General features: G+C 47.9%; 1 protein-coding gene across 1 annotated transcript; it reads right to left on the bottom strand.

Annotated features, from left to right (window-relative positions):
- Positions 1-254: 254 nt before the first annotated feature.
- Positions 255-9,068, bottom strand: KCNE3 (potassium voltage-gated channel subfamily E regulatory subunit 3). Its single transcript, XM_073661070.1, has 2 exons — positions 8,842-9,068; positions 255-1,293 (listed from the first exon to the last, which is right to left on the bottom strand). Exon 2 carries the CDS (start codon positions 1,231-1,233, stop codon positions 943-945), a length of 291 nt encoding a protein of 96 aa, XP_073517171.1. The 5' UTR covers positions 1,234-1,293; positions 8,842-9,068; the 3' UTR covers positions 255-942.
- Positions 9,069-16,704: the final 7,636 nt, after the last annotated feature.

The following is a 16,704-nucleotide window of genomic DNA, read 5'->3' as shown; positions in this document are numbered from 1 at the left end:
TCCGTAAGTAGACATCAAAATGAAGTCCTCTCCTTGTCATGCCAGATCCTTCATCTGAGGCTGAAGCCACCATCTCCCAACCTAAGACATTGGGAAGAACGTTAGCGTGTAATGACCTCCATACCATCAAATGTAGGTGGACACACGTGGCAGCAGCAGAAGTTCTGAAGTCATGACAGTTTGTCTTCTGTACATCATGGACCTTCTGTGACCCCGTAACTACAAACAGAATGGAAAGTGAAGGACAGAAGACATTCTACAAATAAAATCCCACTTTTATTTCTGTAATCATGGAGATGCGAGCTCCGCTTCCAGCACATTATAACTTATACAATAGAATTCAAGTTAGGACTTGTCTCCGCTCAATAGACCATTCATTCCCGGGCAGCAAGGGTAAACATCGATCTGTCTTCATCTTGGTCCCTCTGAGTATTGTTCTCTTGTTCTCCAGACACTGACGTCATTGAGGTATGTCGCCTCTGGCTCCAGTGTGCGTCCTGAGGTATGGTAATGTCATATCCATGGCTTCCTACCTCTGAGAGTTTCCTACATGAGGAAGACGATGGAGATATTGGTCCAGTTTTTAGTAACAACTAAGGTGCAATAGGCCCCAGGGAGAAGTCTCGGACAAGTCAAAGTACCAAAATGTTCCTCAAACTCCCAAGTGTCATCACAGTAGACATAAGAAATTTGACCAAAATGCAAAGTTTCGTTCCCATGTCCATTAGTTCTTCATTCTGCATAATGGTGGTGGCATAAAACCTGCACAGCCCAAACATCATGGCGTCCAACCCATAAGAACCCTCCCGGACATGTCAGTCTACCCTTTCTGGCATTAGCGGTGGCACTGGAAGGAAGCACACAAGCTATGCCACCACCATAGACCAAACTTTTGACCTTCAGGAAGGTCCGGACACATAAGCACCATCTGTAACCCCCCCATCATATGACGGACACACGGCTGTTTTTTATGTACACGTGGTAGGGGTCACTGCGCTTGTCCACATTCTTGGACCTTGTATACCCAAGGATTAAACTCCCCACAGTCACAGCAAAGAGGAACATGACGAAGATGATGAAGATGTAGGCGTTATCGTCCCGGTTGAGTTTGGAGGTCGTCTGGTTTAATTCTGTATCCGGTTGACACGGAGGATTGTTCAAGGTCTTGTTTATGGCTTGTAGAACAGAATGAAGGTTTTCTAGGAGTTTTTCCATCGGTCTCGCTGTCTCCATGGTCTTTGGTTTTATATGGACGGTTAGAGATGACTCGTCACAAGCTGAAGACACAGAAGCCTAAAACGGAGACAGGAACATTATTGGCAATTCACATTTACTTTATTCAGTATTGACAGAACACAGAACATTAGACGATAAAGTATATGAGGTGACAGGTCTGTCGGCCTAAACAGATGCTTAAAAATGTGGGGACTAGGGATTAATCGGATAGTTTGGGGCAGTGCATTCCAGAAAACTGGCGCAGTACGAGAGAAGTCTTGGAGACGTAGGTGCGAGGTTTGAATTATGGAGGATGTTAGTCTTAGATAAGTTGCAGAACGGAGGGCACGTGTAGGGTGATAGACAGAGATGAGGGAGGAGATATAAGGCGGTGCAGAAGTGTGGAGAGCTTTGTGGGTGAGAGTGATTAGTTTACATTGTATTCTGTAGTGGATGAGTAACCATTGCAATGTCTGGCACAGGGTGGAGGCATCGGTGTAACGGCTGGACTGAAGTACAACCCTGCCTGCTGCATTCAGGACAGATTGAGGAGGAGAGAGTCCAGTCAGTAGAGAGTTGCAATAATCAGACAGGAATGAATAAGAGTGACAGTAAGAGTTTTGCAGTTTGAAAGGTGAGAAAGGTCGGATTCTGGAGATATTTTTAAGATGCAGGTAAGATGAGCGAGCGAGTGACCGGATGTTGGGAATACAGGAAAGTTCTGTGTGAAATATAACCCCAAGACAGCAAGCGTACTGCAGGGGAGTAATGGTTGAACCACTCAAGGCAATTGCAATATGAGGTATAGGTAGGTTAGTAGAGGGTGAAATATAAGGGGTTCAGTTTTGAAGAGATTCAGTTTCAGACAGAGGGAGGACATGATGCTAGAGGCAGCGGACTGGTATTTTGGATCAAGGTCTGGTTAATATTCATTTAGAGGTTCAGGTCTGGGGTCTGTAATAGTTCAGGGGGTTGGTATTTACTCTGCAGGGTCTGAAATGGTCATGACGGTCTGGGCTGGATACAGAAGAAAAGGAAATTGATCATTTACATTCATTGAAGACGTCTTCTCACGTGTTGTGACATCTCCTGACGAGTCTATAGAAAGTCTATGAAGCCCTGGACTCAGAATTAGATGTTATCGTTCCCTTTGTAAATAGGATAGAGTTGTGTAAAAAGACTTGCAGGACCTTGGTGCCGTGGCCCCCTCAGTAGTCTGTGGCTGGAAGACCAGAGCCATGTGAACCTCCTCCGACGCCTACTTTTATTAGTAGCTCTGGTGTGATGTCATCACTGCAGAACAATGCACACGTGACATCACACTTCTTAATCAGAAGAGGCATTGGCGCTGTCGGCAGGTAGGCAGAAGTTTGCCGAATTCTAGTCCAGTGGCTGTGGACTGACGATGTGGACAATGGACCCAAGTCCTGAGAATCTTTTTGCTCAATTCCAGTCCTTACACAATGTGTTACAGCCTGTGATGATTGGAGACCGTCAGCATGTAGGGGCACGGCCATTCCCCTAGTATCATCCAGGTGTCAATGCTTGTAGAGAAAGATGGTGTTAACTATAGAGTCAGTGTAACAGCACAGTGGTGGGAAGAGGCTTCTCGGGTTTGGTGAGAGCCCATGGTCCGTGGTCCACGTCATCGGCCACATTAGTAGTCGTCAGCTTTCTCTCTTAGACTCCTCATCCTCCATCAGCCCATGTCCTCAGATCACTGCATTACTAAGCAGATTCCCTGCTCACTGATGACACAATGTTTTTCTTAGAAGGAAGCCCCCCTCCCTCGTCCGTCATCGTTATCCTGCGTCACTGCTAAAAACAGGAAGATGAGTCCGGGAGGACGACCCTGCAGCGCGGAGACGACTTGTAAGTGGGATTAAAGGGCGGCCGCGTTCCCCCCACTAATCTGACCATATAATGTAAAATAAAGGGGAACTCCCACCGTCATAAATCATGGTCACATTATCTAATGCTCCGCCGAAGCTTTCCTGCACGGCCAGTCCATGCTCACGAATACTGCAGTCGTATACTATCAGCGGGTCCATTCCTAGTCTACATATGTGGGGTACATTGCCCTCCATCCACCTGCTGGGTACCTGAGACTTGGCTTCACTGAGTCCTGGCAGGAGGTCGGGCACCAAGCAGCTGTGGTCAATGCCAGGCAGCTGCTGTCTACTGAACGCTATCGGAGAGCCCAGGAGGGGTCAATAAGGCCAACACATCCGTCAAAAGTAAGGGGCACAAGAAGGCTCAGCAGCAAACCTTGCAGACGTCAGGAGAAGTCGTAGTGACGGTCTGACAATCCTCTAGAGCCCAATTGTTTTCTATTATCTAATGTCCCTACCATTATTGTCACAGTTGAATGTGCGATGCCTGGTGTGTGTGTGTGTGTGGGGGGCTCCCCTGGCTCACGGGCCCCGTGGTCTGTCTCCTGGGGTAGTGGGGGCCCTAGGCAAATGCTTAGTTTGCCCTGCCCTAACGCCAGTCCTAATTATCGATGGAAGTGCAGGCAGCAATGCAGAGTGTAACCTACAGATTCTGGACTGTTTTCCTTCCCTCTGATGGTTTCCGTAAACCTTTCACACTTGATTATTTGATTTTCTGGGTTTTTCTCGGTGTGGTGTAAAAGCTGTTCTGTGTGATCAGATCCCTCCACCGGCCGCTCTCTCTCTCCCCTCTCACAGCAGCAGTCTCACCCAGGAAGAGAAGTTGCAGCTCCATCTCCCTCCTCTCCCCTCCTTTTTTTGATGACTGCAGAGATTTGTATTTCTAGATTTCCTGCAGGGAGTGAAGGGGAAGAGGCGGCAGCTGGAGATGCCACATACTATAAAGATTCAGATATTGAGGGGGTCGCCAGGGAAGAGGCTAGATGGCTGCAAGGGTCAATGCTAATGGGGGGCAGCTCACAGGGGGACACATCAGCTATTTTGCCACTTTGTCACTGGGTCTGAAAGAGTCGTCCGCTGGAAACAATGGAGGATAAGAAAAGCACCTGCTGCTTCCTATCAACTCAAAGAAAAATACGTCTGTGGATTCACATCCTGAAAATCCCAGGAAGAAACGTTCATCATTGTGATTCCTGTGGTGTCACCAGTGCTGCTGCGTGACTGGTCCCGGTGATCCTCCACTCTGGAGATTTTACCACTTACCAGATAGATGTAAAAAAAAAAAAAAAAAAGTTTAATCTCTGAAGGTCTAAAACTTTCATCTTATGTTACATTTCCTCTCTCCACTTGCAAGATCTCTGCTTGCTGTCAGTGAGTGAGAACTTTTTTTCCATGCAGAGGCAGTAACCTCCTACACAGCCCTGATCTCTGCTCAGAAGTGGATACAATGTATCTAGTGTAGACAATGCTCTGTGAGCTACACAAACCTCTGATAGTTTGTTGCAATGTATCAGTCTGGGTTCCAGGCTTTGTGCTCACAGAGCATTGTCTGCACTAAATGTAAGAAGGATGTCAGGGGATTCTGTCTGGACAGGGAGAGGACATAGACTGGAAGATGTCAGGATCTGGTAGATGTCTGCTGCTGTTCAGTGTAATCCAGGAGCTTGGAGCTGTCAGATGTTTTATCTGGAAAAGGACCAGAAGTGGTGAGGAGCTGGGAGAGGAGAGGATCAGAGAGACCTGGAAGACTTGGGAGAACATAGGAGCTATGAGAGTTGAGGAGTGAACTTTGGCAGAGGTGAGGAGCTGGGGGAATATTAGAAATGTGGAAAAGTGAGGAGCTGAGAAGTGAGAATCTCAGAGAGGGTTGAGGGTCTGGGAGACAGCTGGGAGAGAGGTGAGGAGCAGCGAGAACTGATGAGAGATGAAAAGTTGAAACACAAGGAGATGGCAGAAGTGAGAAGCTGAGATAATTGTCTACCTAGGAGAAATGAGGAGCAGAGACATTTGCAGCTGGGAAAGTTAAAAGGGTTTTCCACTACTTTCACATTGATGTCCTATCCGTAGGATTGGGCACCAATGTATGATCGACCAGGGTTCCGAACGTGGCATCCCGCCGATCAGCTGTTATCAGTGTCGGCGGAGGCCGCCAGCTAGAAGTCCTTACCTGCGGTGCTTGGCCGTCAAGTTGTAGGGGCCGGCGCCGGGTACTGAACATTCGCCTCCCATTCAGTTGACCCTGGCCGATCATACATTGATGCCCTATCCTATGGAAGTATGTGGAAGTAGTGGACAACAGCTTGGAAACATAAGGAGCAGGGTGAGGTGAGGCACTAGAAGATGTGAGGAACTAGAAAAGGTGAGGAGCTAGAAGAAATGAGGACTATAGGAGAGGTAAGGAACTGGCAGGCAAGGACCTGGGAGAAGTGAGGAGCTGGGAGAGGTGAGGAACAGGGAGAGGTGAGGAGCACAGATGTGAGGAGCTAGTAGAAATGAGGACCTAGGAGAGATAATGAGGAGCTGGGAGAGGTGAAGAGCTGTTAGCGGTGAGGAGCCGAGGTGGGAAAGGTGAGGAGCACAGAGAGGTGAGGAGCTGAGAGGTAGAAGAGCTAGAAGAGATGATGAGCTGGGAGAAGAGCAGAGGAGCTGGGAAGTGAGGAGCTGGGTTGGCTGAGAAGATGTTAGTGGTGAGGAATTAAGAGGTGAAGAGCTGAGAGGTGCGGAGCTGGGTGAGGAGGTGGCAGAAGTGAAGAGCTGTTATCTATCTGGAGATGGTGGGTTTTCTTAGTGCCGGTGTCTTTGGGAGGTTGACCACACAGGAGGAGGATGTGAGGGGCTCAGTACAGGCCTGTTTTAGGGTACATGATGCTCCCAGTGACCCCCGCTCTGACCCCTCATTGTACGGTCAGTGTATAATGAGGGTTATTACTGCCGGGCCTGCGGTGACTCTACAAGTGGCGACATGTCCACGCGGTGACCGCTCTCCTCCTCGCAGTGACCGCTCTCCTCCTCGCAGTGACCGCTCTCCTCCTCGCAGTGACCACTCTTCTCCTCGCAGTGACCGCTCTCCTCCTCGCAGTGACCACTCTCCTCCTCGCAGTGACCGCTCTCCTCCTTGCAGTGACCGCTCTCCTCCTCGCAGTGACCGCTCTCCTCCTTGCAGTGACCGCTCTCCTCCTCGCAGTGACCGCTCTCCTCCTCGCAGTGATCGCTCTCCTCCTCGCAGTGACCGCTCTCCTCCTTGCAGTGACCGCTCTCCTCCCTGCAGTGACCGCTCTCCTCGCAGTGATCGCTCTCCTCCTCGCAGTGACCGCTCTCCTCCTTGCAGTGACCGCTCTCCTCGCAGTGATCGCTCTCCTCCTCGCAGTGACCGCTCTCCTCCTTGCAGTGACCGCTCTCCTCCTCGCAGTGACTGCTCTCCTCCTTGCAGTGACCGCTCTCCTCCTCGCAGTGACCGCTCTCCTCCTCGCAGTGACCGCTCTCCTCCTCGCAGTGATCGCTCTCCTCCTCGCAGTGACCGCTCTCCTCCTCGCAGTGACCGCTCTCCTCGCAGTGATCGCTCTCCTCCTCGCAGTGACCGCTCTCCTCCTTGCAGTGACCGCTCTCCTCCTTGCAGTGACCGCTCTCCTCCTCGCAGTGACCGCTCTCCTCCTTGCAGTGACCGCTCTCCTCCTCGCAGTGACCGCTCTCCTCCTCGCAGTGACCGCTCTCCTCCTCGCAGTGACCACTCTTCTCCTCGCAGTGACCACTCTCCTCCTCGCAGTGACCGCTCTCCTCCTCGCAGTGACCGCTCTCCTCCTTGCAGTGACCGCTCTCCGCCTCGCAGTGACCGCTCTCCTCCTTGCAGTGACCGCTCTCCTCCTCGCAGTGACCGCTCTCCTCCTCGCAGTGATCGCTCTCCTCCTCGCAGTGACCGCTCTCCTCCTTGCAGTGACCGCTCTCCTCCTTGCAGTGACCGCTCTCCTCGCAGTGATCGCTCTCCTCCTCGCAGTGACCGCTCTCCTCCTCGCAGTGATCGCTCTCCTCCTCGCAGTGACCGCTCTCCTCCTTCCAGTGACCGCTCTCCTCGCAGTGATCGCTCTCCTCCTCGCAGTGACCGCTCTCCTCCTTGCAGTGACCGCTCTCCTCGCAGTGATCGCTCTCCTCCTCGCAGTGATCGCTCTCCTCCTCGCAGTGACCGCTCTCCTCCTTGCAGTGACCGCTCTCCTCCTCGCAGTGATCGCTCTCCTCCTCGCAGTGATCGCTCTCCTCCTCGCAGTGACCGCTCTCCTCCTTGCAGTGACCGCTCTCCTCCTTGCAGTGACCGCTCTCCTCCTCGCAGTGATCGCTCTCCTCCTCGCAGTGACCGCTCTCCTCCTCGCAGTGACCGCTCTCCTCCTCGCAGTGATCGCTCTCCTCCTCGCAGTGACCGCTCTCCTCCTCGCAGTGATCGCTCTCCTCCTCGCAGTGACCGCTCTCCTCCTTGCAGTGACCGCTCTCCTCGCAGTGATCGCTCTCCTCCTCGCAGTGATCGCTCTCCTCCTCGCAGTGACCGCTCTCCTCCTTGCAGTGACCGCTCTCCTCCTCGCAGTGATCGCTCTCCTCCTCGCAGTGATCGCTCTCCTCCTCGCAGTGACCGCTCTCCTCCTTGCAGTGACCGCTCTCCTCCTCGCAGTGACCGCTCTCCTCCTCGCAGTGACCGCTCTCCTCCTCGCAGTGATCGCTCTCCTCCTCGCAGTGACCGCTCTCCTCCTCGCAGTGACCGCTCTCCTCCTCGCAGTGACCGCTCTCCTCCTCGCAGTGATCGCTCTCCTCCTCGCAGTGACCGCTCTCCTCCTCGCAGTGATCGCTCTCCTCCTCGCAGTGACCGCTCTCCTCCTTGCAGTGACCGCTCTCCTCCTTGCAGTGACCGCTCTCCTCCTTGCAGTGATCGCTCTCCTCCTCGCAGTGACCGCTCTCCTCCTCGCAGTGACCGCTCTCCTCCTCGCAGTGATCGCTCTCCTCCTCGCAGTGATCGCTCTCCTCCTCGCAGTGACCGCTCTCCTCCTCGCAGTGATCGCTCTCCTCCTCGCAGTGACTGCTCTCCTCCTCGCAGTGACCGCTCTCCTCGCAGTGACCGCTCTCCTCCTTGCAGTGACCGCTCTTCTCCTCGCAGTGATCGCTCTCCTCCTCGCAGTGACCGCTCTCCTCCTCGCAGGCTGATACTTGAGCTCAGGATTTCTCTCGCTTATTACAAGACGCCGGAGGACAAAACATTTACAGACTCCAGAAAAACAGCGAAATACCACAACCAAATATGAGCAACGCCGCCAACCCCCGCACCCACCGAGAAGATGAAGAGCAACCTGGGTGATATCCAATGTGGGCACCACATGCACCACCATAGCGGCTGTCACCCAGCTTTCCCTGAGTCCTGAATGGTGGAGGACTTCTTAGGTAAGAACTGCTGACAACCCTGCACCAGGAGCATACTGGTTGTCAGCCAGCTTTCCTAGGAACAGATATAACCTGTAACAGAAAAAGAAAACTCCGGCAACTACAACTCCCAGCACAACCTGCTGGTTTTAGCCGTTTTTTGATGGTCCTGACATGAATATAAGACCCCTCAGTCCGGAGACTGATGTTTAATAGCCCTATAGGCCGCAGTGTGGACGCAGATGTAGTCGCGGCGCCCTCCCAGAGTTACTCTTAGTGCTCAGTGCCCCCTTTGCTGTAGGAAGGTGCCCCCCTTCATGGTGGCTGCGCTTTCTCTTACTTTGATCTCTTCTCATCCTGAGGAAGTCTCCAGATGGTGGATCCCGGGAGCAGATTCTTGCGTGATGTCCCCTGGATCTGATCAGCAGAACTCAGCACCCCCCGCAGCGTGAGGCTTGATGTGAGAGCTCCACCTGAGTGTGCGCTCCACTCCTCTCATTCAGTGTCTGCCCTCCCTGCCCCTCCTGTGCTCTCTCAGCTGCACCTCCCCTCTCATACTGACAGCGCTCTCATCGTAGCACCGGCCCCCTCTTTATGGAAACTTCCTCATAAACATAAGGGGATTGTTCAAATGGTAATAACCCAAAATAATGTGATAAAAGGGATCTCTGCCATTAACCGAGGAAGAACTCCAAAAACACTGCGGGGAGGACTCCGTACTCCTATGTCTGCGCGGCATTGTACCTCTGTAGGCAGAATGCAGACTGCTGTAACAATAAGAAGAAGAATAGTAATAATAATGACGCTGATGCCAAAAGGTAATTAAGAGGCTTCTTGTGTGATTTCTGTAGACCGGTGAGGCCACCATTGTTCAAAAAGTGACTACCAGGTGCCTTATTGACTTTCACTTTTTTAGCCACCTGTCAGCAGCCAGTGGTGTGCCTCCTAGATATGACAACTATAGGACGCGGAAATGCCCGACACTGAACAGCCTCCCACAATTGTTATGATGGTATAACTACTATTTACATTCACCACTAGGGGGAGCTCACAGAATATAGATTTATACAGCTACCACTAGGGGGAGCTCACTGCAGACAGATTTATAAAGTCACCACTAGGAGGAGCTCACTACATACAGATTTAAACAACCACCATTAGGGGGAGCTCACTGCATACAGATTTATATAACCACAACTAGGAGGAGTTCACTACATACAGATGTATACAGTCACCACTAGGGGGAGCTCACTACATACAGATTTATACAGCCATCACTAGGGGGAGCTCACTACATACAGATTTATACAACCACCATTAGGGGGAGCTCACTGCATACAGATTTATACAGTCACCACTAGGGGGAGCTCACTGCATACAGATTTATACAGTCACCACTAGGGGGAGCTCACTACATACAGATTTATACAGCCACCACTAGCGGGAGCTCACTACATACAGATTTATATAACCAAAACTAGGGGGAGCTCACTACATACAGATGTATACAGTCACCACTAGGAGGAGCTCACTACATACAGATTTATACAGCCACCACTAGAGGGAGCTCACTACATACAGATTTATACAGCCACCACTAGCGGGAGCTCACTACATACAGATTTATATAACCAAAACTAGGGGGAGCTCACTACATACAGATTTATACAGCCACCACTAGAGGGAGCTCACTACATACAGATTTATACAGCCACCACTAGAGGGAGCTCACTACATACAGATTTATACAGTCACCACTAGGGGGAGCTCACTGCATACAGATTTATATAACCACAACTAGGAGGAGCCCACTACATACAGATGTATACAGTCACCACTAGGGGGAGCTCACTACATACAGATGTATACAGTCACCACTAGGGGGAGCTCACTACATACAGATTTATATAACCACCAACAGGGGGAGCTCAATGCATATAGATTTATACAACCACCACTAGGGGGAGCTCACTACATACAGCTCTGGAGTATAATACAGGATGTAACTCAGGATCAGTAATGTAATATATGTACACAGTGACTGCACCAGCAGAATAGTGAGTGCAGCTCTGGAGTATAATACAGGATGTAACTCAGGATCAGTAATGTAATATATGTACACAGTGACTGCACCAGCAGAATAGTGAGTGCAGCTCTGGAGTATAATACAGGATGTAACTCAGGATAAGTACAGGATCAGTAATGTAATGTATGTACACAGCGACTGCACCAGCAGAATAGTGAGTGCAGCTCTGGAGTATAATACAGGATGTAACTCAGGATCAGTAATGTAATATATGTACACAGTGACTGCACCAGCAGAATAGTGAGTGCAGCTCTGGAGTATAATACAGGATGTAACTCAGGATCAGTAATGTAATATATGTACACAGTGACTGCACCAGCAGAATAGTGAGTGCAGCTCTGGAGTATAATACAGGAGGTAACTCAGGATCAGTAATGTAATGTATGTACAAAGTGACTCCACCAGCAGAATAGTGAGTGCAGCTCTGGAGTATAATACAGGATGTAACTCAGGATCAGTAATGTAATGTATGTACACAGTGACTGTACCAGCAGAATAGTGAGTGCAGCTCTGGGGTATAATACAGGAGGTAACTCAGGATCAGTAATGTAATGTATGTACAAAGTGACTCCACCAGCAGAATAGTGAGTGCAGCTCTGGAGTATAATACAGGATGTAACTCAGGATCAGTAATGTAATGTATGTACACAGTGACTGTACCAGCAGAATAGTGAGTGCAGCTCTGGAGTATAATACAGGATGTAACTCAGGATCAGTAATGTAATGTATGTACACAGTGACTGAACCAGCAGAATAGTGAGCGCAGCTCTGGAGTAAAATACAGAATGTAACTCAGGATCAGTAATGTAATGTATGTACACAGTGACTGCACCAGCAGAATAGTGAGCGCAGCTCTGGAGTATAATACAGGATGTAACTCAGGATCGGTAATGTAATGTATGCACACAGTGACTGCTCCAGCAGAATAGTGAGTGCAGCTCTGGAGTATAATACAGGATGTAACTCAGGATCAGTAATGAAATGTATGTACACAGTGACTGCACCAGCAGAATAGTGAGTGCAGCTCTGGAGTATAATACAGGATGTAACTCAGGATCAGTAATGTAATGTATGTACACAGTGACTGCACCAGCAGAATAGTGAGCGCAGCTCTGGAGTATAATACAGGAGGTAACTCAGGATCAGTAATGTAATGTATGTACACAGTGACTGCACCAGCAGAATAGTGAGTGCAGCTCTGGAGTATAATACAGGATGTAACTCAGGATCAGTAATGTAATGTATGTACACAGTGACGCCACCAGCAGAATAGTGAGTGCAGCTCTGGAGTATAATACAGGATGTAATTTAGGATCAGTAATGTAATGTATGCACACAGTGACTGCTCCAGCAGAATAGTGAGTGCAGCTCTGGAGTATAATACAGGATGTAACTCAGGATCAGTAATGAAATGTATGTACACAGTGACTGCACCAGCAGAATAGTGACTGCAGCTCTGGAGTATAATACAGGATGTAACTCAGGATCAGTAATGAAATGTATGTACACAGTGACTGCACCACCAGAATAATGAGTGCAGCTCTGGAGTATAATACAAGATGCAACTCAGGATCAGTACAGGATCAGTAATGTAATGTATGTACACAGTGACTGCACCAGCAGAATAGTGAGTGCAGCTCTGGGGTATAATACAGGATGTAACTCAGGGTCAGTAATGTAATGTATGTACACAGTGACTGCACCAGCAGAATAGTGAGTGCAGCTCTGGAGTATAATACAGGATGTAACTCAGGATCAGTAATGAAATGTATGTACACAGTGACTGCACCAGCAGAATAGTGAGTGCAGCTCTGGAGTATAATACAGGATGTAACTGAGGATCAGTACAGGATCAGTAATGTAATGTATGTACACAGTGACTGCACCAGCAGAATAGTGAGTGCAGCTCTGGGGTATAATAAAGGATTTAACTCAGGGTCAGTAATGTAATGTATGTACACAGTGACTGCACCAGCAGAATAGTGAGTGCAGCTCTGGAGTATAATACAGGATGTAACTCAGGATCAGTAATGTAATGTATGTACACAGTGACTGCACCAGTAGAATAGTGAATGCAGCTCTGGAGTATAATACAGGATGTAACTCAGGATCAGAAATTTAATGTATGTACACAGTGACTGCAGCAGCAGAATAGTGAGTGCAGCTCTGGAGTATAACACAGGATGTAACTCAGGATCAGTAATGTAATGTATGTACACAGTGACTGCACCAGCAGAATAGTGAGCGCAGCTCTGGAGTATAATACAGGATGTAACACAGGATCAGTAATGTAATGTATGTACAAAGTGTCTGCACCAGCAGAATAGTGAGCGCAGCTCTGGAGTATAATACAGAATGTAACTCAAGATCAGTAATGTAATGTATGTACACAGTGACTGCACCAGCAGAATAGTGAGTGCAGCTCTGGAGTATAATACAGGATTTAACTCAGGATCAGTAATGTAATGTATGTACACAGTGACTGCACCAGCAGAATAGTGAGCGCAGCTCTGGAGTATAATACAGGATGTAACTCAGGATCAGTAATGTAATGTATGTACACAGTGACTGCACCAGCAGAATAGTGAGCGCAGCTCTGGAGTATAATACAGGATGTAACACAGGATCAGTAATGTAATGTATGTACAAAGTGTCTGCACCAGCAGAATAGTGAGCGCAGCTCTGGAGTATAATACAGAATGTAACTCAAGATCAGTAATGTAATGTATGTACACAGTGACTGCACCAGCAGAATAGTGAGTGCTGCTCTGGAGTATAATACAGGATTTAACTCAGGATCAGTAATGTAATGTATGTACACAGTGACTGCACCAGCAGAATAGTGAGTGCAGCTCTGGAGTATAATACAGGATGTAACTCAGGATCAGTAATGTAATGTATGTACACAGTGACTGCACCAGCAGAATAGTGAGTGCAGCTCTGGAGTATAATACAGGATGTAACTCAGGATCATTACAGGATCAGTAATGTATGTACACAGTGACTGCACCAGCAGAATAGTGAGTGCAGCTCTGGAGTATAATACAGGATGTAACTCAGGATCAGTAATGTAATGTATGTACACAGTGACTGCACCAGCAGAATAGTGAGTGCAGCTCTGGAGTATAATGCAGGAGGTAACTCAGGATCATTACAGGAACAGTAATGTAATGTATGTACACAGTGACTGCACCAGCAGAATAGTAAGTGCAGCTCTGGAGTATAATACAGGATGTAGCTCAGGATCAGTAATGTAATGTATGTACACAGTGACTCCACCAGCAGAATAGTAAGTGCAGCTCTGGAGTATAATACAGGATATAACTCAGGATCAGTAATGTAATGTATGTATACAGTGACTGCACCAGCAGAATAGTGAGTGCAGCTCTGGAGTATAATACAGGATGTAACTCAGGATCAATAATGTAATGTATGTACACAGTGACAGCACCATCAGAATAGTGAGCGCAGCTCTGGAGTATAATACAGGATGTAACTCAGGATCAGTACAGGATCAGTAATGTAATGTATGTACACAGTGACTGCACCAGCAGAATAGTGAGTGCAGCTCTGGAGTATAATACAGGATGTAACTCAGGATCAGTAATGTAATGTATGTACACAGTGACTGCACCAGCAGAATAGTGAGTGCAGCTCTGGATTATAATACAGTAGGTAACTCAGGATGAGTGCAGGATCAGTAATGTAATATATGTACACAGTGACTGCACCAGCAGAATAGTGAGTGCAGCTCTGGAGTATAATACAGGATGTAACTCAGGATCAGTGCAGGATCAGTAATGTAATGTATGTATACAGTGACTGCACCATCAGAATAGTGAATGCAGCTCTGGAGTATAATACAGGAGGTAACTCAGGATCAGTACAGGATCAGTAATGTAATGCATGTACACAGTGAGTGCAGCTCTGGAGTATAATACAGGATGTAACTCAGGATCAGTGCAGGATCAGTAATGTAATGTATGTATGCAGTGACTGCACCAGCAGAATAGTGAGTGCAGCTCTGGAGTATAATACAGGATGTAACTCAGGATCATTAATGTAATGTATGTACACAGTGACTCAACCAGCAGAATAGTGAGTGCAGCTCTGGAGGATAATACAGGATGTACCTCAGGATCAGTGCAGGATCAGTAATGTAATGTATGTATACAGTGACTGCACCAGCAGAATAGTGAGTGCAGCTCTGGAGTATAATACAGGATGTAACTCGGGATCAGTAATGTAATGTATGTACACAGTGACTGCACCAGCAGAATAGTGAGTGCAGCTCTGGAGTATAATACAGGATGTAACTCGGGATCAGTAATGTAATGTATGTACACAGTGACTGCACCAGCAGAATAGTGAGTGCAGCTCTGGAGTATAATACAGGATGTAACTCAGGATCAGTAATGTAATGTATGTACACAGTGACTGCACCAGCAGAATAGTGAGTGCAGCTCTGGAGTATAATACAGGATGAAACTCAGGATCAGTAATGTAATGTATGTACACAGTGACTGCACCAGCAGAATAGTGAGTGCAGCTCTGGAGTATAATACAGGATGTAACTCAGGATCAGTAATGTAATGTATGTACACAGTGACTGCACCAGCAGAATAGTGAGTGCAGCTCTGGAGTATAATACAGGATGTAACTCAGGATCAGTAATGTAATGTATGTACACAGTGACTGCACCAGCAGAATAGTGAGTGCAGCTCTGGAGTATAATACAGGATGTAACTCAGGATCAGTAATGTAATGTATGTACACAGTGACTGCACCAGCAGAATAGTGAGTGCAGCTCTGGAGTATAATACAGGATGTAACTCAGGATCAGTACAGGATCAGTAATGTAATGTATGTACACAGTGACTGCACCAGCAGAATAGTGAGTACAGCTCTGGAGTATAATACAGGAGGTAACTCAGTATCAGGGCAGGATCAGTAATGTAATGTATGTGCACAGTGACTGCACCAGCAGAATAGTGAGTGCAGCTCTGGAGTATAATACAGGATGTAACTCAGGATCAGTAATGTAATGTATGTACACAGTGACTGCACCAGCAGAATAGTGAGTGCAGCTCTGGAGTATAATACAGGATGTAACTCAGGATCAGTAATGTAATGTATGTGCACAGTGACTGCACCAGCAGAATAGTGAGTGCAGCTCTGGAGTATAATACAGGATGTAACTCAGGATCAGTAATGTAATGTATGTACACAGTGACTGCACCAGCAGAATAGTGAGTGCAGCTCTGGAGTATAATATAGGATGTAACTCGGGATCAGTAATGTAATGTATGTACACAGTGACTGCACCAGCAGAATAGTGAGTGCAGCTCTGGAGTATAATACAGGATGAAACTCAGGATCAGTAATGTAATGTATCTACACAGTGACTGCACCAGCAGAATAGTGAGTGCAGCTCTGGAGTATAATACAGGATGTAACTCGGGATCAGTAATGTAATGTATGTACACAGTGACTGCACCAGCAGAATAGTGAGTGCAGCTCTGGAGTATAATACAGGATGTAACTCAGGATCAGTAATGTAATGTATGTACACAGTGACTGCACCAGCAGAATAGTGAGTGCAGCTCTGGGGTATGATACAGGATGAAACTCAGGATCAGTAATGTAATGTATGTACACAGTGACTGCACCAGCAGAATAGTGAGTGCAGCTCTGGAGTATAATACAGGATGTAACTCAGGATCAGTAATGTAATGTATGTACACAGTGACTGCACCAGCAGAATAGTGAGTGCAGCTCTGGAGTATAATACAGGATGTAACTCAGGATCAGTAATGTAATGTATGTACACAGTGACTGCACCAGCAGAATAGTGAGTGCAGCTCTGGAGTATAATACAGGATGTAACTCAGGATCAGTACAGGATCAGTAATGTAATGTATGTACACAGTGACTGCACCAGCAGAATAGTGAGTGCAGCTCTGGAGTATAATACAGGAGGTAACTCAGGATCAGTAATGTAGTGTATGTGCACAGTGACTGCACCAGCAGAATAGTGAGTGCAGCTCTGGAGTATAATACAGGATGTAACTCAGGATCAGTAATGTAATGTATGTACACAGTGACTGCACCAGCAGA

This window comes from Phyllobates terribilis, unplaced genomic scaffold, assembly GCF_046119375.1.
Source record: "Phyllobates terribilis strain yellow unplaced genomic scaffold, ASM4611937v1 Scaffold_2__4_contigs__length_985480577, whole genome shotgun sequence".
In the NCBI taxonomy this organism is placed as follows: domain Eukaryota; kingdom Metazoa; phylum Chordata; class Amphibia; order Anura; family Dendrobatidae; genus Phyllobates; species Phyllobates terribilis.
The sequence above is the reverse complement of the archived record's forward strand: the minus strand, read 5'-3'. Positions and strand labels throughout refer to the sequence as shown.

What these genes read in the sequence shown, in the direction of transcription:
- KCNE3 (XM_073661070.1), bottom strand. Translation starts at nt 1,233, where the DNA reads ATGGAGACAGCGAGACCGATGGAAAAACTCCTAGAAAACCTTCATTCT.